The following is a 23,434-nucleotide window of genomic DNA, read 5'->3' as shown; positions in this document are numbered from 1 at the left end:
GTAAATTCAACTAGACAACTCAGGGATTTGACTCGATGATATTTTCGCGTTTTTATTCTACGAGGAATGAGCGAAAATAATGTAGAACAAAGATAGTACCCCCGGTATATATTAGGTCGAATTTAAAGTTTCATTTATCACTGTCATCGTTATTTCTTTTTTTTTTTCATTTTGGTTATTTATAGGTCGCATTGGAAGATCGATTGGGGGATTCTCGACAGAAAAAGAAAAGTTTTCTCCAAAGAACTGCCGTTCAAGCTGATTCGAACAGACCGATTTTCAATCATACTTTCAAATTTCCTTTTAATGGCTATGATAATTCGAAAAATATTCATCTGGAAGCCTGGCATCGAGATAGAAACACGAGGTACGCATTTGTTTTTTTTTTTTAAATTTTAAATAAATAAATATGGATCATTTATTTATTTAAAAAACACCCTATAGATGGTTTTAGGTCGATAATTTTTGTTAAAATAATAAGTTTTGACGTTCAGACCACTCCTGCAACATTAAAATGAAATAATTTCACTTATTAAAATCTCGAGTCAAAATTGAATCAGGAAACGTCAAAAAAATCGTATTTAATTGTCTACTGTCACAATAACATGATAAAATGTCATCTGTCACACATCAAAGTCATGTTAATATGTCTCTTGTCATGATTAAATGATAAAATGTCATTTGTCATACATCAAAGTCATGATTATATCTTTTCTGTCATAATTAACGCATAAAATGTCATTTGTCAAACATCAACGTCATGTTTATATCTTTCTTGTCATAATTAACGCATAAAATGTCATTTGTCATACACCAAAGTCATGATTATATCTTTTCTGTCATAATTAACGCATAAAATGTCATTTGTCAAACATCAACGTCATGTTTATATCTCTCTTGTCATAATTAACGCATAAAATGTCATTTGTCATACATCAAAGTCATGATTATATCTTTCCTATCATAATTAACTCATAAAATGTCATTTGTCAAACATCAACGTCATCTTTATATCTCTCTTGTCATAATTAACGCATAAAATGTCATTTGTCATACATCAAAGTCATGATTATATCTTTCCTATCATAATTAACTCATAAAATGTCATTTGTCAAACATCAACGTCATCTTTATATCTCTCTTGTCATAATTAACGCATAAAATGTCATTTGTCATACACCAAAGTCATGATTATATCTTTTCTGTCATAATTAACGCATAAAATGTCATTTGTCAAACATCAACGTCATGTTTATATCTCTCTTGTCATAATTAACGCATAAAATGTCATCTGTCACACATCAAAGTCATGTTAATATGTCTTTTGTCATGATTAAATGATAAAATGTCATCTGTCACACATCAAAGTCATGTTAATATGTCTCTTGTCATGATTAAATGATAAAATGTCATCTGTCACACATCAAAGTCATGTTAATATGTCTCTTGTCATGATTAAATGATAAAATGTCATCTGTCACACATCAAAGTCATGTTAATATGTCTTTTGTCATGATTAAATGATAAAATGTCATCTGTCACACATCAAAGTCATGTTAATATGTCTCTTGTCATGATTAAATGATAAAATGTCATCTGTCACACATCAAAGTCATGTTAATATGTCTCTTGTCATGATTAAATGATAAAATGTCATTTGTCATACATCAAAGTCATGATTATATCTTTTCTGTCATAATTAACGCATAAAATGTCATTTGTCAAACATCAACGTCATGTTTATATCTCTCTTGTCATAATTAACGCATAAAATGTCATTTGTCATACATCAAAGTCATGATTATATCTTTCCTATCATAATTAACTCATAAAATGTCATTTGTCAAACAGCAACGTCATCTTTATATCTCTCTTGTCATAATTAACGCATAAAATGTCATTTGTCATACATCAAAGTCATGATTATATCTTTCCTATCATAATTAACTCATAAAATGTCATTTGTCAAACATCAACGTCATCTTTATATCTCTCTTGTCATAATTAACGCATAAAATGTCATTTGTCATACACCAAAGTCATGATTATATCTTTTCTGTCATAATTAACGCATAAAATGTCATTTGTCAAACATCAACGTCATGTTTATATCTCTCTTGTCATAATTAACGCATAAAATGTCATTTGTCATACACCAAAGTCATGTTTATATCTTTCCTATCATAATTAACGCATAAAATGTCATTTGTCAAACATCAACGTCATGTTTATATCTCTCTTGTCATAATTAACGCATAAAATGTCATTTGTCAAACATCAACGTCATGTTTGTATCTCTCTTGTCATAATTAACGCATAAAATGTCATTTGTCATACATCAAAGTCATGTTTATATCTTTCCTATCATAATTAACGCATAAAATGTCATTTGTCAAACATCAAAGTCATGATTATATCTTTTCTATCATAATTAACGCATAAAATGTCATTTGTGAAACATCAACGTCATGTTTATATCTCTCTTGTCATAATTAACGCATAAAATGTCATTTGTCATACATCAAAGTCATGATTATATCTTTCCTGTCATAATAAAACGATAAAATGTCGAGTATCATAGATCTAAGTCATAGTAAAACGTCTCCTGTCACAATACGTCGTCTGTCAAAAATCGTAATGGAATCAAAACGTTTTTGGATATATTTAAACGTCAAAATATGATTGGTGGATTATTTAATTAAATTTTATATGATATTTGTGAAAAGCATTAAAAATATCATTCAAAATGATTCTCACCAGTGGTATATATTACGAATGAAGTCACTGTTTGTTTACTGTCATTTTTATTTTATTTCTTTCAAGAGATTAAAATGATTTAAGTATTTAATGGATTTAAATAAGCGATAGCTAGTTAATTTGACCTCTAAATAATGTCGAATCCCTACTATATACAGAGGCGGTTGGGCGCATTTTTAAAAACGTGCAGCAAACCCTTAAAAGTGAAATTGAATAATGTTCCCGATTTTTCCCAACAAAATTTCGGGAATAACGCGAAATCCTTGGATGTAAAACCAGGATTGTACGGTGGATGACGACGTTTCGACTCGATTTAATATATAATGAAATAATACAAATAAATTAGTAGCTAACTTCGGTCCTGTACGTATCCCGCAGTTGCGCAGAACCATTCGTTGCGTTTCTACCGTACCGATCGATGTTTTGCTCCCGAATTTCCAGCTATTTTTCCACTCCCTCGCATCGTCCGACGCGTTTTAACGTTTCGTGGAAAATTACGTATATGGCGACGTTCTTTTCAAACGGTTTCGGTTATTAACAACGTGATAAATCCGATCGTTTCCATAATGTTTAACAGTTCCATGAGGAAAAAAAAATTTGATATCAGTGCTCGTGGAAGTGGTGGAAAATCCATCTACGGATATAACAAAGTTTGTACGTCGTTTTTTTTGTATATAAAAATCATCAATTATTGTCTCTTGTCACATTAAAACTAGGAAACGTCGTAAAATTCATGTCAAAACGTTTCACGTCACAATAAAATGGTCACATGGCATTCGTTATACATATAAGTCAAGCTATAACGTATTCTGTTAGATTAAAGCCAAAAAACGCCATAAAAGTCATGTCAAAACGTCACCTGTCACAATAACATGATAAAACGTCATCTGTCATACATTTTAGTCATGTCAAAACGTCTCCTGTCACAATACAATATTAAAACGTCATCTGTCATACATTTCAGTCAAGTTACAACGTCTCTTGTCACATTAAAACTAGGAAACGTCGTAAAATTCATGTCAAAACGTTTCACGTCACAATAAAATGGTCACATGGCATTCGTTATACATATAAGTCAAGTTAAAACGTATTCTGTTAGATTAAAGACAAAAAACGCCATAACAGTCATGTCAAAACGTCACCTGTCACAATAACATGATAAAACGTCATCTGTCATACATTTTAGTCATGTCAAAACGTCACCTGTCACAATACAATATTAAAACGTCATCTGTCATACATTTCAGTCAAGTTACAACGTCTCTTGTCACATTAAAACTAGGAAACGTCGTAAAATTCATGTCAAAACGTTTCACGTCACAATAAAATGGTCACATGGCATTCGTTATACATATAAGTCAAGCTATAACGTATTCTGTTAGATTAAAGCCAAAAAACGCCATAAAAGTCATGTCAAAACGTCACCTGTCACAATAACATGATAAAACGTCATCTGTCATACATTTTAGACATGTCAAAACGTCTCCTGTCACAATACAATATTAAAACGTCATCTGTCATACATTTCAGTCAAGTTACAACGTCTCTTGTCACATTAAAACTAGGAAACGTCGTAAAATTCATGTCAAAACGTTTCACGTCACAATAAATCGGACAAATGTCATTTGTCATTCATATAAGTCAAGCTATAATGTTTCCAGTCACATAAAAACTCACGAAAGTCATAAAAGTCAAGTGAAAACGTCAAAAATTGATTCAAAATATGGAATCAGATAATAAACAAGATTGGTAATCATATTATATATAAAAATCATCAATTATTCGAATTGTATTAAACGAATACATTCAAAAATTATTTTTATATTAAAATTTACGTTATTTTTGACATACAGTGTATAATAAGTGAATTTAGACGTAAACAGGATCGTGAATTTTCGAAAATAATAATTGTAAATTGTATTATTTAACGTTAAAAATTGAACGAACGTTATTTCAATTTTAAAAATAGTTACGAGGGTGCCGTTATATGTTTTCATATACAACCAACTAAATCTTGAAATTTCGCCCCTTAAAGCCGGTCCTTATACTAGTTAACGGGCAATCTGAGCTGGAAAAAAATTAAAAAGAAATAGCCTGTGATATAATCAACAAAATCTTTCAAAAAAAACCCAAAAAATTGATGAATCGTTTAATCTATCTCACCCTACGCCGCTTCTTTAGAGATAAATCACATGGGAACAAATCGGGCGATTAGGACGGACGAAACATTTATACTTGTAAACCAAATCCGATATTCGGAACTTTACCAAATGTCTAAATTTAAATATAAATCAAGTGAGCCCTTGAAAACCCCCATTCGACTCGCCGACAATAGCCCTTAGGGACTATAAGTGATCGTATAATGGCCCTCGAACCCTTCAATTGATGTTCTACATAAGTTGGAATCGGTTACGATATTTGGGGGGTTGATACGAAATCGAAAAGTGTTTACAAGAAACGTTTTTGTATTTGTAATAAAAGAAAATTACTTTTAAGGGTCGTTTTCAAAATGTTTATATCTAAATAACTATATACGAGGGTTGTATGAAATGTATATGCAATATAACGAATTAATTATCCTATAAACATATATACCGGGTGGTTAATTACAATGCCCATTGATTAATATAGTACGTGGAGTAGTTGTTTATTAAAAATATTAAAAAATACAATTTGGTTCCAGAACAAGCGACTTTTTGGGATGTATGTCGTTCGATGTTAAAGATGTCATTGAAAAAGTGAGTAAAAAACGTCGTATCGTCGCTCTAATACGCGTCATAACCTCGAAATATTTCGTTTTCAGGGTATCGAAGGTACATTTAAATTGCTACCCCAATCGATTGGTCGTAATACTAATTTATCGATAACACAAGATAACATGTCGGTTAATAACGACGTTCATTTTGAAAAAGACGTAAAAATGTGCGAAAGTCATTCGAGCGTCGACGAACTCGTCTGTTTGGAGGATTTCGAAGGGGAATTGAAACGATCGACGTCGAAGACCGTCTTGAACGAGCAACAAAAATACGCCGACGAAAATTTATTTTTGAGGTAATTTTTTCGAATTTTCTTTTTTTTTTTTTTTAAAAAAAAATCTTTCCGAGTAGATATTTGGAGTTGGATCCAACCGAAGGTCCGGACGCGTCTTCGGCGGCTACGCAAAGGAAAGCGACCGGAAATAGGAACGGCAGGACGCCGTTTACTTGTACGAAAAAATTGGTTCGACCGCCAAAATCTGGATTCGGTTTTTCGGTCGTTTGGACACATCCGCCGAGGATAGAAAGAGTGGAAAAAGGACTTCCGGCCGATAAAGCGGGAATTTTACCTGGCGATTATATCATTTTCGTGGATAAGCATAATGTAGTTGTGATGCCCGAAATCGATATACTAAATTTGATCAGGTAAGATTTAAATAGAGAATTATTTCGTACCGAGTATAATTTCCGAGAAATTTCGAGACGCGATGTCCTGGAAGGACCCGGAAGTATCCGAATCCTTTCTAGAACGTTATAGAACCAGCGCGTAGTTTCTAAAGATGTTTTGGTAGAATCTGGAATCATCCAGAGCATTCGAATCGGTTCTAGAACATTGTATTACCAACGAGCAGTTTCTAACAGTATTTTGGTAGAATCTGGAATCGTCCAGAGCATTCGAATCGGTTCTAGAACGTTGTATTACCAACGAGCAGTTTCTAACAGTATTTTGGTAGAATCTGGAATCATCCAGAGCATTCGAATCGGTTCTAGAACGTTGTATAACCAACGAGCAGTTTCTAACAGTATTTTGGTAGAATCTGGAATCGTCCAGAGCATTCGAATCGGTTCTAGAACGTTGTATAACCAACGAGCAGCTTCTAACAGTATTTTGGTAGAATCTGGAATCGTCCAGAGCATTCGAATCGGTTCTAGAACGTTGTATAACCAACGAGCAGTTTCTAACAGTATTTTGGTAGAATCTGGAATCGTCCAGAGCATTCGAATCGGTTCTAGAACGTTGTATAACCAACGAGCAGTTTCTAAAAGTGTTTTGGTAGAATCTGGAATCATCCAGAGCATTCGAATCGGTTCTAGAACGTTGTATAACCAACGAGCAGTTTCTAACAGTATTTTGGTAGAATCTGGAATCGTCCAGAGCATTCGAATCGGTTCTAAAACGTTGTATAACCAACGAGCAGTTTCTAAAAGTGTTTTGGTAGAATCTGGAATCATCCAGAGCATTCGAATCGGTTCTAGAACGTTATAGAACCAGCGCGTAGTTTCTAAAGATGTTTTGTTAGAATCTGGAATCATCCAGAGCATTCGAATCGGTTCTAGAACGTTGTATAACCAACGAGCAGTTTCTAACAGTATTTTGTTAGAATCTGGAATCATCCAGAGCATTCGAATCGGTTCTAGAACGTTGTATAACCAACGAGCAGTTTCTAACAGTATTTTGGTAGAATCTGGAATCGTCCAGAGCATTCGAATCGGTTCTAGAACGTTGTATAACCAACGAGCAGTTTCTAAAAGTGTTTTGGTAGAATCTGGAATCATCCAGAGCATTCGAATCGGTTCTAGAACGTTGTATAACCAACGAGCAGTTTCTAAAAGTGTTTTGGTAGAATCTGGAATCATCCAGAGCATTCGAATCGGTTCTAGAACGTTGAATAAATCTAAACATTTCATTTTTTTTTGGTTTTCAGATCGTTTGGTAGCCAATTGACTCTCGAGATATTTCGTCGGAACCCATCAAAAAACGGTTCGGTGCCTAGTGTTAAAAGACTGTCAACGCCGTTAGCGACTTCCACCGCTTTGGGCAGTACGTCCGTACTACCGGTAGCGTTACAAAGAAGACCGTCTACGGTGTGTTCTACAAATACCGCTTCCGGAGAATATAATAGGAGAAAACTTAACCTTCCTCAAGTCACTTTTAGTACGGAGGTTGGTAATGGAGTCATTGTTTAAGAAATTTTGTTTTGTTCGTTTGTTTATGTAAGCCAGTTGTTGTTGTGGTCAGTTGAAAGAATTTTACGAAACTTTTGCGCTTTTATATACCTGTATATCATACATTCACAAGGTTTTGTGAAAATTGTATTGCGAATATTTTGTTTTTACATTTAATACTCTAATCTAATGTTCACCCTGTATATCTATTCGTGGAATATTTTTATTTATTTATTTCGAGTTCGAATCAAACTTTTCTATCCACCCCGTATAGTTTCCTAAGAAATATTTAAAAATATTTCGATCCCAAAATAAATTTTTCGTTACACCTTGTATAGTTTCTTAAAAAGTATTTGAAAATATTCCGATTTCAAATCAAATTTATCATTACACCCTGTATACTTTAATTAGAAATATTCGAGAATATTTCGATTTCAAATCAGTTTTTCATTACACCCTGTAACTACTTGTCAAACATTTTCCAATATGGCGTCTATTCGCAAATATAATTATCACCCCCTACCAGAGTGTAGTATTTCAAGTTTTTTGTAAAGTAAATTTTGTTTTGTAACCTACTTCAAATCTCTCTTTCAAAGATAAAAATTTTCATTTTGTATCTCAGAAATTACATGACGCAAAACCATAATTCACACTTTCAAACGCCATATTGAATCACATGATTTGTATAATCTAATTCTTTGTTCCGTCACTATTTTAATTAGAAAAATTATTTTACAGTGTACTTACGCATATATCATAATAAGCCAGCTGTTTTTATTAATGTATCTTGTTGGATTCGATGGTGTGGCAGCCATATACAAAAAGTGAATCACCAGCACATAAGTCACAATTATAATTAATATCACAACGTACTCGAGAAATATCGTAATAACCAGTTAATTCTTCAATTACAATACTCGCAATATGATCGAAAGTATGGGTTTTACGAAATAATGAAAACATTCGAAATGAGTTAATACGAAGCGTGTATCTACACTACACTACACGGCTCACGTCAGTTTATTGCCAACATTCACCATTAGGGGATATTCGATTCGCTTTAGCAAAAACAATCGATTCTAATTCGTGCATTCTCATTCTATTTACATTTCCATTATAATTTATTTCTTCATGAAATCAATAATTTCTGTTCAAAAAAATAATTTCTGATTATGTAAAAACAATTAAACTACTAATTCTTATAAAATAATTTCGAATAATTGAAGCATTGAAAAGGCTTTTGGAAATATCGATACTTGTCGATGAAATATAGAATCGTGCAAAGTCGTGTGGGATCGTTTGACATTAGTAGTAAATGTTTTACGAATTTTTCGGATATTTCGGAAGAATTGCATTCGCAAATTTTTGTTTTATCAATGAAAATGAAGCGAAAAGTTGTTATTTTTATGATGTTAATTAGATTAAACTGAATTTTTACGATATATCTCGAGAACGAAATATATAATGTCACCATATCTCAACATCAGTAATGGTAATGTCTACTCGGCCGCAAGCCGGACAAATTATATTTTAAATGATGTATATTCTATTCCATATATTATGTCGGCTTGTATAATTTCCAAATTTTAACCCGGTAATCAAAATTTTTTTTAGTTGAATATAATCTATTCCCTCTTTTTTTCCGGAGTTTTTTGATTTCTCTGTTTTGCTGATTTGTTTTTATTTATTATTTATTTGATTTTTTTGTTAAATATGTTACTTATATTGTGTACAAATACATGTTTTTTTGCATTATTTTTTTTTTTATTTTTCACCACACACACACACCACGAAATTAACACTCGATCTGACGTCACTTCGAGTTACGACAAGATGAAGCTTAAAGAAAATGGCTACCGTTACTTTCTCGTATGGGTTAATACAATTTTAACTTCTCAGGTTATATATATATATATATATATATATATATATACAGTATGAGTCAAAATTCAATCGAATATAAAACTAAATTTATTTAAAACATATATACGAGGCGATAAAATATAACGGGGACTATTTTGGGCGTAGAAATTGAAGCTCAAACTTCACCAAACCAAGAAATAATGCGAAATATTCATCCTGTAGCGAAGTGCGACTACGATTTAATAATTTTATTGAAAGTCGAAGCGAATTCATCGACAAACACGAATGTTTCGAGTATTTGTAAACAATTCAAATGTCAATGTCAATGTCAATGTCAATGTCAATGTCAATGTCAATGTCAATGTCAATGTCAATGTCAATTCACATCGGTGTTGCCATATCAATAAGTTCGTTTGAACTAATTTTTTTGTATTTATTATTTCTTAGAAACCGACGAATAATCCAGAAGATAATAGAAAAAAAGCGATGTACCAATTGGTCGGGAAGGAACAACAATACGCTCTGGGTTTACAATTTGCCATTGCAAGATTCGTCTCCGCTTTGGCCGAAAGAAAGGACCTAATTTCCCCATTAGAACATAGGATGTTGTTCCAAAATAGCGAGGAGGTAAAAAAGAAAACTCCTTTAAACGAATTTCGGAACGAATTTGTTTTTAGATATTACAATTAACGGAAGATCTATTGGATCATCTAATACAAGACAATGAACTCCAAACGCATCTGCTCGTCAAAACTTACTTCGTAAAACTTCAGGAAATTAAAACGATTTACAAAAAATATTGCTCGGGGATTAAGAAAGCCGATTGCATTTTGGCGAACAAAACAAAAAATAGCAATTCCGAATTTTGTAGGTAAGTCATTTGTTTATCGCATTCATCTGATATTTTATCAATTTTTTTATGTAAACGCGACCGTCTACCGTGTGAAGATACCTTTAGACATTCACCTTGAACGTCTCTAGGTTGTAATGCTCGAGGAAGACGTGTCCTGGTAGTTTGCACTACTCCAAAGAAAGGAATCTCGAAAAATCGACGTTCGAGGCGTCGAGTAGATCTTCCTGGTCAACTTTGGATCGCTTATGAATCCATTTGCTCTATTCTGTATTGAGCCGAGCATCTTCAGGATATGCTTGAGAACCAAGCTCCAAATATCCGAGCGATACTCAAAATTGGACGACTCCAAGCAACGCAGAGGATTAGATTCAATCTAAATTATGGTTAACTTGTACAAAATCCCACAGGAGCCTACTGGACTAAAACATCCTTCGGAAAACGATTTTACCGCCCGATCTAATCCTTTCTAACTGGGTATTTCACTTAACGAACCACCTCCAGACACTATTTATTTGAAAAGTGGTGGAGAAGTATTTACTCGAAGGATTTGGTGTTCGGAAGAACAAGCGGAGGCTCTACAACTTGGAAAAATCATCTGGAATGGCAGAAATAGCTTTTGAACGTTTTTGGCATCAGAGCGACTTGAACCTGGGACCTACCGCGTGCGAGCCTCGTATTCTAACCGCTACACTACGGAGATCTTAATGATACGTTTTATCACGCTTTGTATTAACTGTTTCGTTTCTTTAATAAATTCTTTCGATATTTGATCAGGTTTATTCAGATACCGCACATACCTCGACGAAGACCGGACATAACTACTTTCATTCACAAACCTCTAGAGCATTACAGAGATATGTTGAGATTTCTTACGACGATTCAAAGTTGCACCAAGCCAAATCATGATGACTTTTCTGTGATAAACGAACTTGTCCATCAGTTGCAGGTGAGTAAATTTATATATTTACCGTATAATATTTGTAATTGTTTCGTTTTAAGTTGACTTATAGAGAAATTACTTCGGAATCGGGACTGATGGAACCTTCGGGAGAAGGTAGACCGTTGCTGACTGTTCAAGATTTAGAAAATAGGCTAGTTTTCACCAAATGCAAGGTAATTATATTATTTGGATTATTATTTCTTTAGAAATAATATAATTCGAAGTAGTTCAAATGTTTTAAAGAATCCAGTAGCACTTTATCACGAGAAGAACTCGAAGTTTCATCAAATAGTAAGGTTATAACATCTCCACGTCACGCCAGGTACTTCTAGGATCATCCTAGAAGTTAAAGCAACATCTCCAGGTCACTCCAGGTACTTTTAGGATCATCCTGGAGGTCAACGCAACATCTCCAGGTCACGTAAGGTACTTCTGTCACGCCAGGTACTTCTAGGATCATCCTAGAGGTCAAAGCAACATCTCCAGGTCACGCCAGGTACTTCTAGGATCATCCTAGAGGTCAAAGCAACATCTCCAGGTCACGCCAGGTACTTCTAGGATCATCCTAGAGGTCAAAGCAACATCTCCAGGTCATGCCAGGTACTTCTGTCACGCCAGGTACTTCTAGGATCATCCTAAAGGTCAAAGTAACATCTCCAGGTCACGCCAGGTATTTCTAGGATTATCCTAGAGGTCAAAGCAACATCTCCAGGTCATGCCAGGTACTTCTGTCACGCCAGGTACTTCTAGGATCATCCTAGAGGTCAAAGCAACATCTCCAGGTCACGCCAGGTACTTCTAGGATTATCCCAGAGGTCAAAGCAACATCTCCAGGTTACGGCAGGTACTTCTGTCACGCCAGGTACTTCTAGGATCATCCTAGAGGTCATAGCAACATCTCCAGGTTACGCCAGGTACTTCTAGGATCTTCCTAGAGGTTAAAACGTCCTTATAGATAAAAGAAACTGGTTTCGTTAACATAATATCTCACACGAAACGTTTTAGCTTCATAGATAAACAAAAAGAAAAGGTAACTAAAAGAATAGCTGAAAGAAGAAATTCTTTGGAGAGCTGAAAAGCCCTCGGCGAAGATTGTGATATTTCAGCTATGTAATAAAGCTTGGGGAGATTTACAGAGTGTTTTTAGACCAAAAAGAACAACATAACCTCAATTAGAACTCGAAATATGAATGATCTACGTATAAAACCCGTGCGGTCACAAAAAAATTAAAGAAATCAGTCGGACGAACGTCCGGATGTAATTTCTTGAAAAAAAATGACGGAATTGGACTACTTTTTCGACAATTTCAACGTTCTATCGAATTTCTTATCAATTTTCGAGTGTTTTATTACGATAAAACAGTAATTTAATGGAAGTTTTACGTAATGTTTCATTTCAGCCTTTCGTTTTAAATAAACCGGGTCGACAATGGATTTTCGGAGGCGATTTAGCGAGAGTGGAAGGCAGAAACGTCCGGCAATATTGGACGTTGTTGTTCAGCGATCTTTTATTATTCGCGAAAGCCTCACGTGATCGAGTTTTATTCGTCACCGAGGACCCTCTACCTTTGGCTCAAGTTTCCGATATGTTTTTCAATATCAGAAAAAAAGGTAAATGCATTGTTAAGCGTTCCGAAAAAAGGATTAATAATCAATTGATTCGATACAGATACAGAATTCAGGATAAATATTAATCCCGATGGTAAGAACGCGTCGAGTCCAACGGTCCATTGCGGTCCCGATCTTTCCAGGACCCCCAAGAGAAACGCAAACAGAAAAACTGTCATTTTACGAGCTCCCACTACGGAACTTAAGGCCGTTTGGCAAAATTTGCTACAAAGGCAGATGTAAGTTGTTTTTATTTCGGTATACATCCCCGTTTTCTAGTTTATTTTGATTAGATAAAAATTTAGAAACCAGGAATGTTTATTACGAATTTAGACATAGACTAGGGTTTTTAAATCGTGTTTTATATCGCACGCGGGCGAGTCCGGTCCTATAATTCGTTTGACAATCGATGATTTGTCGTTATTAAAATAAATTATTAATTTTTTTCACCTAAAGAAACGTTTAAATCGAATATTTTGACGATACCTCGATCGAATTGGAATTAAAAACTTATATAGCAACCCTCGTATATAAATGCGATTATAATTAACCGCTTGGATATTTTCAAACCTTCGTTACAACATAAAAATAATTTATTTCCGAAACGACTATGATTTAAAAACCCGAAAAGATTTAAATCAATTCTAGTTTTTACGCTGAGTGTTTGTTATTTTGTAAAATCGGCAACGTTTCTCGGTAATTTAAAAAAGAAGAAGAACGTACAAAATAACAATCGCTTTGTATAGAATTTGAATAGAAGTTTTTGATATTGCGCACGCAGCTTTCAGTTGAATTCAGGCATGGACGGAAGTTCGATTAGTTCTCCATTAGAATCTCCCGAAGTTCCGATTACTTCCTCGGTGGTAACTCTACAATCGAACGAATCGCTATCGATACGTCGTCAGGTGCGTCTAGACATTACCAAACAACATAATCCAATCGAAAAATTCCCTAACCTCGATCCCGTACAATCTCAGTTAGACAAAACTCCCGATACTCCAAGCGCTAATATTTCCTTTCGTTCTTCATCGGAATCGTCTCTTTATACATCAGAAGCTAGCTTACTTCGGAAACAGACAGCTTCTCCGTCGGCTATACTTACGCCAAGCACCGAAGCTTACAACGATGATTTAAGTGACTTTGGACTCGGTGACGAGCCATGGGATGTTAGTCAGTTCGATTACGATATGAGTTGTTTGAATATCGATGGTTCGTCTCAGAAAAGTTGAAATTATAAATTTTTTTTTTTTGATATTAGTTAATCAACCGATATTGGGAAAAATCGAGACTTGGTTGGGGTCAATGTCTCGGAAAAACGAAGCTTGAAGCTTGTGTCTAAATTAATAAAAAAACAAAAAAAAAACACTAAATTGATAAAAAATGAAAAAGAAACACCAAATAATCGAAAAATCGAGCTGGAATTTTATGAGTATGTCAGGACTTGATTGGGGTTGATGTCTCGGAAAAAAGAAGCTTGAAGCTTGTGTCTAAATTAATAAAAAAAACGAAAGAAAAACACTAAATTGATAAAAAATGAAAAAGAAACACCAAATAATCGAAAAATCGAGCTGGAATTTTATGAGTATGTCAGGACTTGATTGGGGTTGATGTCTCGGAAAAACGAAGCTTGAAGCTTGTGTCTAAATTAATAAAAAAAACGAAAGAAAAACACTAAATTGATAAAAAATGAAAAAGAAACACTAAATAATCGAAAAATCGAGCTGGAATTTTATGAGTATGTCAGGACTTGATTGGGGTTGATGTCTCGGAAAAACGAAGCTTGAAGCTTGTGTCTAAATTAATTAAAAAAACAAAAAAAAAAACACTAAATTGATAAAAAATGAAAAAGAAACACCAAATAATCGAAAAATCGAGCTGGAATTTTATGAGTATGTCAGGACTTGATTGGGGTTGATGTCTCGGAAAAACGAAGCTTGAAGCTTGTGTCTAAATTAATAATAAAACAAAAAAAAAACACTAAATTGATAAAAAATGAAAAAGAAACACCAAATAATCGAAAAATCGAGCTGGAATTTTATGAGTATGTCAGGACTTGATTGGGGTTAATGTCTCGGAAAAACGAAGCTTGAAGCTTGTGTCTAAATTAATAATAAAACAAAAAAAAAACATTAAATTGATAAAAAATGAAAAAGGAACACTAAATAATCGAAAAATCGAGCTGGAATTTTATGAGTATGTCAGGACTTGATTGGGGTTGATGTCTCGGAAAAACGAAGCTTGAAGCTTGTGTCTAAATTAATTAAAAAAACGAAAGAAAAACACTAAATTGATAAAAAATGAAAAAGAAACACTAAATAGTCGAAAAATCGAGCTGGAATTTTATGAGTATGTCAGGACTTGATTGGGGTTGATGTCTCGGAAAAACGAAGCTTGAAGCTTGTGTCTAAATTAATAAAAAAAACGAAAGAAAAACACTAAATTGATAAAAAATGAAAAAGAAACACTAAATAATCGAAAAATCGAGCTGGAATTTTATGAGTATGTCAGGACTTGATTGGGGTTGATGTCTCGGAAAAACGAAGCTTGAAGCTTGTGTCTAAATTAATTAAAAAAACAAAAAAAAAAACACTAAATTGATAAAAAATGAAAAAGAAACACCAAATAATCGAAAAATCGAGCTGGAATTTTATGAGTATGTCAGGACTTGATTGGGGTTGATGTCTCGGAAAAACGAAGCTTGAAGCTTGTGTCTAAATTAATAATAAAACAAAAAAAAAACACTAAATTGATAAAAAATGAAAAAGGAACACTAAATAATCGAAAAATCGAGCTGAAATTCTATGAGTATGTCAGGACTTGATTGGGGTTGATGTCTCGGAAAAATGAAGCTTGAAGCTTGTGTCTAAATTAATAAAAAAACAAAAAAAAACACTAAATTGATAAAAAATGAAAAAGAAACACTAAATAATCGAAAAATCGAGCTGGAATTTTATGAGTATGTCAGGACTTGATTGGGGTTGATGTCTCGGAAAAACGAAGCTTGAAGCTTGTGTCTAAATTAATAATAAAACAAAAAAAAAACACTAAATTGATAAAAAATGAAAAAGGAACACTAAATAATCGAAAAATCGAGCTGAAATTCTATGAGTATGTCAGGACTTGATTGGGGTTGATGTCTCGGAAAAATGAAGCTTGAAGCTTGTGTCTAAATTAATAAAAAAACAAAAAAAAACACTAAATTGATAAAAAATGAAAAAGAAACACTAAATAATCGAAAAATCGAGCTGGAATTTTATGAGTATGTCAGGACTTGATTGGGGTTGATGTCTCGGAAAAACGAAGCTTGAAGCTTGTGTCTAAATTAATTAAAAAAACAAAAAAAAAACACTAAATTGATAAAAAATGAAAAAGAAACACCAAATAATCGAAAAATCGAGCTGGAATTTTATGAGTATGTCAGGACTTGATTGGGGTTGATGTCTCGGAAAAACGAAGCTTGAAGCTTGTGTCTAAATTAATAAAAAAAACGAAAGAAAAACACTAAATTGATAAAAAATGAAAAAGAAACACTAAATAATCGAAAAATCGAGCTGGAATTTTATGAGTATGTCAGGACTTGATTGGGGTTGATGTCTCGGAAAAACGAAGCTTGAAGCTTGTGTCTAAATTAATAAAAAAAACGAAAGAAAAACACTAAATTGATAAAAAATGAAAAAGAAACACTAAATAATCGAAAAATCGAGCTGGAATTTTATGAGTATGTCAGGACTTGATTGGGGTTGATGTCTCGGAAAAACGAAGCTTGAAGCTTGTGTCTAAATTAATTAAAAAAACAAAAAAAAAAACACTAAATTGATAAAAAATGAAAAAGAAACACCAAATAATCGAAAAATCGAGCTGGAATTTTATGAGTATGTCAGGACTTGATTGGGGTTGATGTCTCGGAAAAACGAAGCTTGAAGCTTGTGTCTAAATTAATAATAAAACAAAAAAAAAACACTAAATTGATAAAAAATGAAAAAGAAACACCAAATAATCGAAAAATCGAGCTGGAATTTTATGAGTATGTCAGGACTTGATTGGGGTTGATGTCTCGGAAAAACGAAGCTTGAAGCTTGTGTCTAAATTAATTAAAAAAACAAAAAAAAACACTAAATTGATAAAAAATGAAAAAGAAACACCAAATAATCGAAAAATCGAGCTGGAATTTTATGAGTATGTCAGGACTTGATTGGGGTTAATGTCTCGGAAAAACGAAGCTTGAAGCTTGTGTCTAAATTAATAATAAAACAAAAAAAAAACATTAAATTGATAAAAAATGAAAAAGGAACACTAAATAATCGAAAAATCGAGCTGGAATTTTATGAGTATGTCAGGACTTGATTGGGGTTGATGTCTCGGAAAAACGAAGCTTGAAGCTTGTGTCTAAATTAATTAAAAAAACGAAAGAAAAACACTAAATTGATAAAAAATGAAAAAGAAACACTAAATAGTCGAAAAATCGAGCTGGAATTTTATGAGTATGTCAGGACTTGATTGGGGTTGATGTCTCGGAAAAACGAAGCTTGAAGCTTGTGTCTAAATTAATAAAAAAAACGAAAGAAAAACACTAAATTGATAAAAAATGAAAAAGAAACACTAAATAATCGAAAAATCGAGCTGGAATTTTATGAGTATGTCAGGACTTGATTGGGGTTGATGTCTCGGAAAAACGAAGCTTGAAGCTTGTACCACACCCCCCTGTCCTACCCCACCCCTTCCCATAGTTTCGATATTAGTCCAAGTGCTGATTGAATTAAATTTTGAGAGTGATGTAGAATAGATAGAAATATTTAGTAAATAATTTCTACCAAATACACAATTTTATTATTTAATTATCTAATTTTCATTTACACACCTACATTTTTTTACGATTTATCCTATTAACAATTAATATTCAAATTTTTCAAACATATTACGAGGGAAATCGGGGAATTTTGTAAGTTTTCTTACGATGATTGATCGTTTTTTTGACATTTTATCTGTCAAAATCTTACATAAATCTGATTGGGAAAAACCGCGTCAGATTTTTGATATTATTTATACATAAAAAAAGTCTAACTGAGACTGACTGAATATAAAAACATTTTTATTTAGTAATAAAAACACAAAAACCATAATGTAAATAATAATATATGAAAATAAAAATTCTAATTATCATTTTTAGTTTTTTCTTAATGTCCCGTGCGGGTTTTTGAACCAATTTACAGGGTGATATTGAAAAACTTGACGTTTCTAATAAATTTGAAGCTTTATATAATTTATTTTATGATCAGGGTGTTTGAAAAATATGTCGAATCGGATAGGATTAACTTTTTTTCAAAACATCCTGCATACAGTGTCGTTCAAATAGTCTAGAAAATGAAAAAAAAAATATGAATTAAAATGTGATAAAATGGATAATTTCGTATCTAATCTTTGATTCAATTCACATTTTGTCAGATTCTGTCTGACTTTTTTTATTTTATCTTTAATTTTTGTCAACTTTTTTCTTCTATTCATCACGTTATTCTTCATCCTGTTGTTGTCAAATCGATTTTACCCCGTCTACTCCATTTTCCAGTTCAAAACTTCTTCTCCTTCTTCTTCTTTTTTATGTTAATTTTCTAATTTTACTGTTTATAAGTTTTTTTTGTGGCCTTGAAATGTTTTTTCCATCCGTCACATCGTTTTTTTCTATTTTATAACCAATACCAGTCCGTCTACTTCTTTTTCCAGTTGAAAACTTCTTCTTTTTTATGTTAATCTTCTAATTTTACTGTTTATAAGTTTTTTCTGTGGCCTTGAAATGTTTTTCTCATCCGTCACATCGTTTTTTTCTATTTTATAACCAATACCAGTCCGTCTACTTCTTTTTCCAGTTGAAAACTTCTTCTTTTTTATGTTAATCTTCTAATTTTACTGTTTATAAGTTTTTTCTGTGGCCTTGAAATGTTTTTTCCATCCGTCACATCGTTTTTTTCTATTTTATAACCAATACCAGTCCGTCTACTTCTTTTTCCAAATGAAAACTTCTTCTTTTTTATGTTAATCTTCTAATTTTACTGTTTATAAGTTTTTTTTGTGGCCTTGAAATGTTTTTTCATCCGTCACATCGTTTTTTTCTATTTTATAACCAATACCAGTCCGTCTACTTCTTTTTCCAAATGAAAACTTCTTCTTTTTTATGTTAATCTTCTAATTTTACTGTTTATAAGTTTTTTTTGTGGCCTTGAAATGTTTTTTTCATCCGTCACATCGTTTTTTTCTATTTTATAACCAATACCAGTCCGTCTACTTCTTTTTCCAAATGAAAACTTCTTCTTTTTTATGTTAATTTTCTAATTTTACTGTTTATAAGTTTTTTTTGTGGCCTTGAAATGTTTTTTTCATCCGTCACATCGTTTTTTTCTATTTTATAACCAATACCAGTCCGTCTACTTCTTTTTCCAGTTGAAAACTTCTTCTTTTTTATGTTAATCTTCTAATTTTACTGTTTATAAGTTTTTTTTGTGGCCTTGAAATGTTTTTTTCATCCGTCACATCGTTTTTTTCTATTTTATAACCAATACCAGTCCGTCTACTTCTTTTTCCAAATGAAAACTTCTTCTTTTTTATGTTAATCTTCTAATTTTACTGTTTATAAGTTTTTTCTGTGGCCTTGAAATGTTTTTTTCATCCGTCACATCGTTTTTTTCTATTTTATAACCAATACCAGTCCGTCTACTTCTTTTTCCAAATGAAAACTTCTTCTTTTTTATGTTAATCTTCTAATTTTACTGTTTATAAGTTTTTTCTGTGGCCTTGAAATGTTTTTTCCATCCGTCACATCGTTTTTTTCTATTTTATAACCAATACCAGTCCGTCTACTTCTTTTTCCAGTTGAAAACTTCTTCTTTTTTATGTTAATCTTCTAATTTTACTGTTTATAAGTTTTTTCTGTGGCCTTGAAATGTTTTTTCCATCCGTCACATCGTTTTTTTCTATTTTATAACCAATACCAGTCCGTCTACTTCTTTTTCCAGTTGAAAACTTCTTCTTTTTTATGTTAATCTTCTAATTTTACTGTTTATAAGTTTTTTTTGTGGCCTTGAAATGTTTTTTCCTTCCGTCACATCGTTTTTTTCTATTTTATAACCAATACCAGTCCGTCTACTTCTTTTTCAAGTTGAAAACTTCCGAATCTTCTTCTTTTTTATGTTAAACTTAAGTCAATATAGATAAGATACTATTAATTAATCAGTCTCGCATTGTTTTTTCGAAAATATCTACGAAAAATATCATTGAAACTTTTTTTTTCATTTGCTTAAACTTTTTGGATTACACTGTATAACGAATATTTTCCTTGCTTGCTATTGTGGCATTGTACCAGGTAAGCATTTGAAAAATGTGCCTTGCTAAGTGTTGTAATTATTTTCTGAACCCTTTTTGTACGAATAAAGGATATAATTACGTCCTTTTCTATCCAATTCCCAAAAATTTCGAAATTGAAAATACGAAAATTTGTAGTATAAAAATCAAGTTATTCACCTATCAAACAAAGAATATTTTTAATCGAAAATTTGATTTCACGCTATAATTTATAATATTGTATGGAAATTTGACTCAAAATTTTACATTGTTGACAGATTTATTGTTTTTTCGTAGTTATCAATATTTTAAATTAAATATATAAAATTTTAGAATTATTCCATATTCTACTTCAATTTTTATTAAAAAAACTCCTAGTTTATTCCATATTTTATAATAATTTATTGTATTTAGAGGCGATTTTAATGTATACAGTGTGTGTCGAAACTAATATAGATATTTACAAAGTATTTTCGTCCCAGCTTTTTTGTACGTTGATTAACGAAGAAAATGGATTTTTTAAGCCCGCCCCCGTATATTTTAACGCCAAAACGTTAATTTTTCTTAATGTTAAAATTAAAATCTCCATTTTCTTAACTGTATTTTGGTCCAAAAACTTGAGCATTCGATTACGGATAAACTTTAACGAAACCCGCTTTTCAGCAGACCTGTCAAAATTTAAATCAAACCTGTCAAAATTGTCAAAACGCCAATAAGGAAAAGGAATTGCGACAACGGGAGATGGACGCGTCGATTGAACTAAAGTGCAAACAGTTGGGAAAAGGGGTAAATAGTAAATGTAACGCGCTACATTTGGAGCGATGGATCAAATCGCAATTGACCGACGAATTGGGATCAGAAACGCCGGACGAGGAAAAAGAGGGTTTAATGGAAGAATGGACCAAAGAGATGTTGAGGAAGAGATCCGAAGAGTTGCAATTGATCGATTCCGAAGGTAATATCAGAAGTGCGGACAACAAGGAACATACGAAGAGAAACGACAACGATTGCGAGGAAATTACGGTATCGGAAAACGATCAGAGTCCGTCCAAAAGTACAACAACGGAAAGTCAAGTTAATTTGTTAATATTTGTCGTTTTGTATTTTTTGCTGAAAAATATTGTTTCAGGTGACTGTTAGATCTAGTCCCATAGTACCTGAAACTGTATCGTTGTGTCGAAAATGTCACAAAACTTGCCTCAGCACCAACGGTAACAGAAATAACTCGAACGGATGTGACGGTAACGAAAATACAACTTCAAGACTAGATAATAACCCCACGAGAGATAGTAACCATAATAATGAAAATAATTGGCAATCTTTCATGTTGATAGGTTGGTATACTTTTCTAGTCGTTAAATTATAAATTATAAATTATTTTTTGCATTCTTAATTCATTTTCTAGATCAAACGAAACATTTTTCGGACTTGTTTGTGTATTTTCTAGCTTTTTTTATTCATTTTTTCGACTTTTAATATGTTCTAGATCAAACAGAACATTTTTCGGACTTATTTGTGTATATTCTAGCTTTTTTTATTCATTTTTTCGACTTTTAATATGTTCTAGATCAAACAGAACATTTTTCGGACTTGTTTGTGTATTTTCTAGCTTTGTTTATTCATTTTTTCGACTTTTAATATGTTCCAGATCAAACAGAACATTTTTCGGACTTGTTTGTGTATGTTCGAGCTTTTTTATTGATTTTCTCGACTTTTAATATGTTCTAGATCAAACAGAACATTTTTCGGACTTGTTTGTGTGTGTTCTAGCTTTGTTTATTCATTTTTTCGATTTTTAATATGTTCTAGATCAAACAGAACATTTTTCGGACTTGTTTGTGTATATTCTAGGTTTGTTCATTCATTTTTTCGACTTTTAATATGTTCCAGATCAAACAGAACATTTTTCGGACTTATTTGTGTATATTCTAGCTTTGTTTATTCATTTTTTCGACTTTTAATATGTTCTAGATCAAACAGAACATTTTTCGGACTTGTTTGTGTATATTCTAGGTTTGTTCATTCATTTTTTCGACTTTTAATATGTTCCAGATCAAACAGAACATTTTTCGGACTTGTTTGTGTGTGTTCTAGCTTTGTTTATTCATTTTTTCGACTTTTAATATGTTCCAGATCAAACAGAACATTTTTCGGACTTGTTTGTGTATGTTCGAGCTTTTTTTATTGATTTTCTCGACTTTTAATATGTTCTAGATCAAACAGAACATTTTTCGGACTTATTTGTGTATATTCTAGGTTTGTCCATTCATTTTTTCGACTTTTAATATGTTCTAGATCAAACAGAACATTTTTCGAACTTATTTTTGTGTGTTCTAGCTCTCTCAATTCTTTTATAGAGTTTTAATACGTTCCAGGAAAAACCATAACATCTTCTGGACTCTTTTTGTGTGTTCTAGCTTACCTAATCAAGTTTTTCGATTTTTAATACGTTCTAGCCGAATTAGAATATTTTTAGGAGTTTATTTTGGGTTTTTTAGCTTTATTATGTTTTATTTTAGACTTTTTCCATGTTTTAATTCGACCATAACTTCTTTAGGACTCATTTTTGTGTGTTCTAGCTCACCTAATCAAGTTTTTCGATTTTTAATACGTTCTAGCCGAATTAGAATATTTTTAGGAGTTTATTTTGGGTTTTTTAGCTTTATTATGTTTTATTTTAGACTTTTTCCATGTTTTAATTCGACCATAACTTCTTTAGGACTCATTTTTGTGTGTTCTAGCTCACCTAATCAAGTTTTTCGATTTTTAATACGTTCTAGCCGAATTAGAATATTTTTAGGAGTTTATTTTGGGTTTTTTAGCTTTATCATGTTTTATTTTAGACTTTTTCCATGTTTTAATTCGACCATAACTTCTTTAGGACTCATTTTTGTGTGTTCTAGCTTACCTAATCAAGTTTTTCGATTTTTAATACGTTCTAGCCGAATTAGAATATTTTTAGGAGTTTATTTTGGGTTTTTTAGCTTTATTATGTTTTATTTTAGACTTTTTCCATGTTTTAATTCGACCATAACTTCTTTAGGACTCATTTTTGTGTGTTCTAGCTTACCTAATCAAGTTTTTCGATTTTTAATACGTTCTAGCCGAATTAGAATATTTTTAGGAGTTTATTTTGGGTTTTTTAGCTTTATTATGTTTTAT

At 32.3% G+C, this 23,434-nt stretch overlaps 1 protein-coding gene across 1 annotated transcript in view; it reads left to right on the top strand.

Moving 5' to 3' along the window:
• The window catches only part of LOC130447811 (uncharacterized), a 43,897-nt gene that overhangs the window by 9,838 nt on the left and 10,625 nt on the right, over positions 1–23,434 (top strand). The window contains exons 4-18 of the mRNA XM_056784837.1: positions 186–367; positions 5,441–5,495; positions 5,561–5,808; positions 5,865–6,158; positions 7,439–7,676; positions 9,990–10,169; positions 10,220–10,413; positions 11,170–11,341; positions 11,395–11,508; positions 12,736–12,946; positions 13,005–13,182; positions 13,725–14,152; positions 20,272–20,294; positions 20,939–21,346; positions 21,402–21,606. Coding sequence (XP_056640815.1) covers positions 186–367; positions 5,441–5,495; positions 5,561–5,808; positions 5,865–6,158; positions 7,439–7,676; positions 9,990–10,169; positions 10,220–10,413; positions 11,170–11,341; positions 11,395–11,508; positions 12,736–12,946; positions 13,005–13,182; positions 13,725–14,152; positions 20,272–20,294; positions 20,939–21,346; positions 21,402–21,606 — 3,130 coding nt within the window. The remainder of the gene's footprint in view (positions 1–185; positions 368–5,440; positions 5,496–5,560; positions 5,809–5,864; positions 6,159–7,438; positions 7,677–9,989; positions 10,170–10,219; positions 10,414–11,169; positions 11,342–11,394; positions 11,509–12,735; positions 12,947–13,004; positions 13,183–13,724; positions 14,153–20,271; positions 20,295–20,938; positions 21,347–21,401; positions 21,607–23,434) is intronic.

The sequence above is a fragment of the Diorhabda sublineata genome, chromosome 8 (assembly GCF_026230105.1).
Source record: "Diorhabda sublineata isolate icDioSubl1.1 chromosome 8, icDioSubl1.1, whole genome shotgun sequence".
NCBI lineage: Eukaryota > Metazoa > Arthropoda > Insecta > Coleoptera > Chrysomelidae > Diorhabda > Diorhabda sublineata.
The sequence above is the reverse complement of the archived record's forward strand: the minus strand, read 5'-3'. Positions and strand labels throughout refer to the sequence as shown.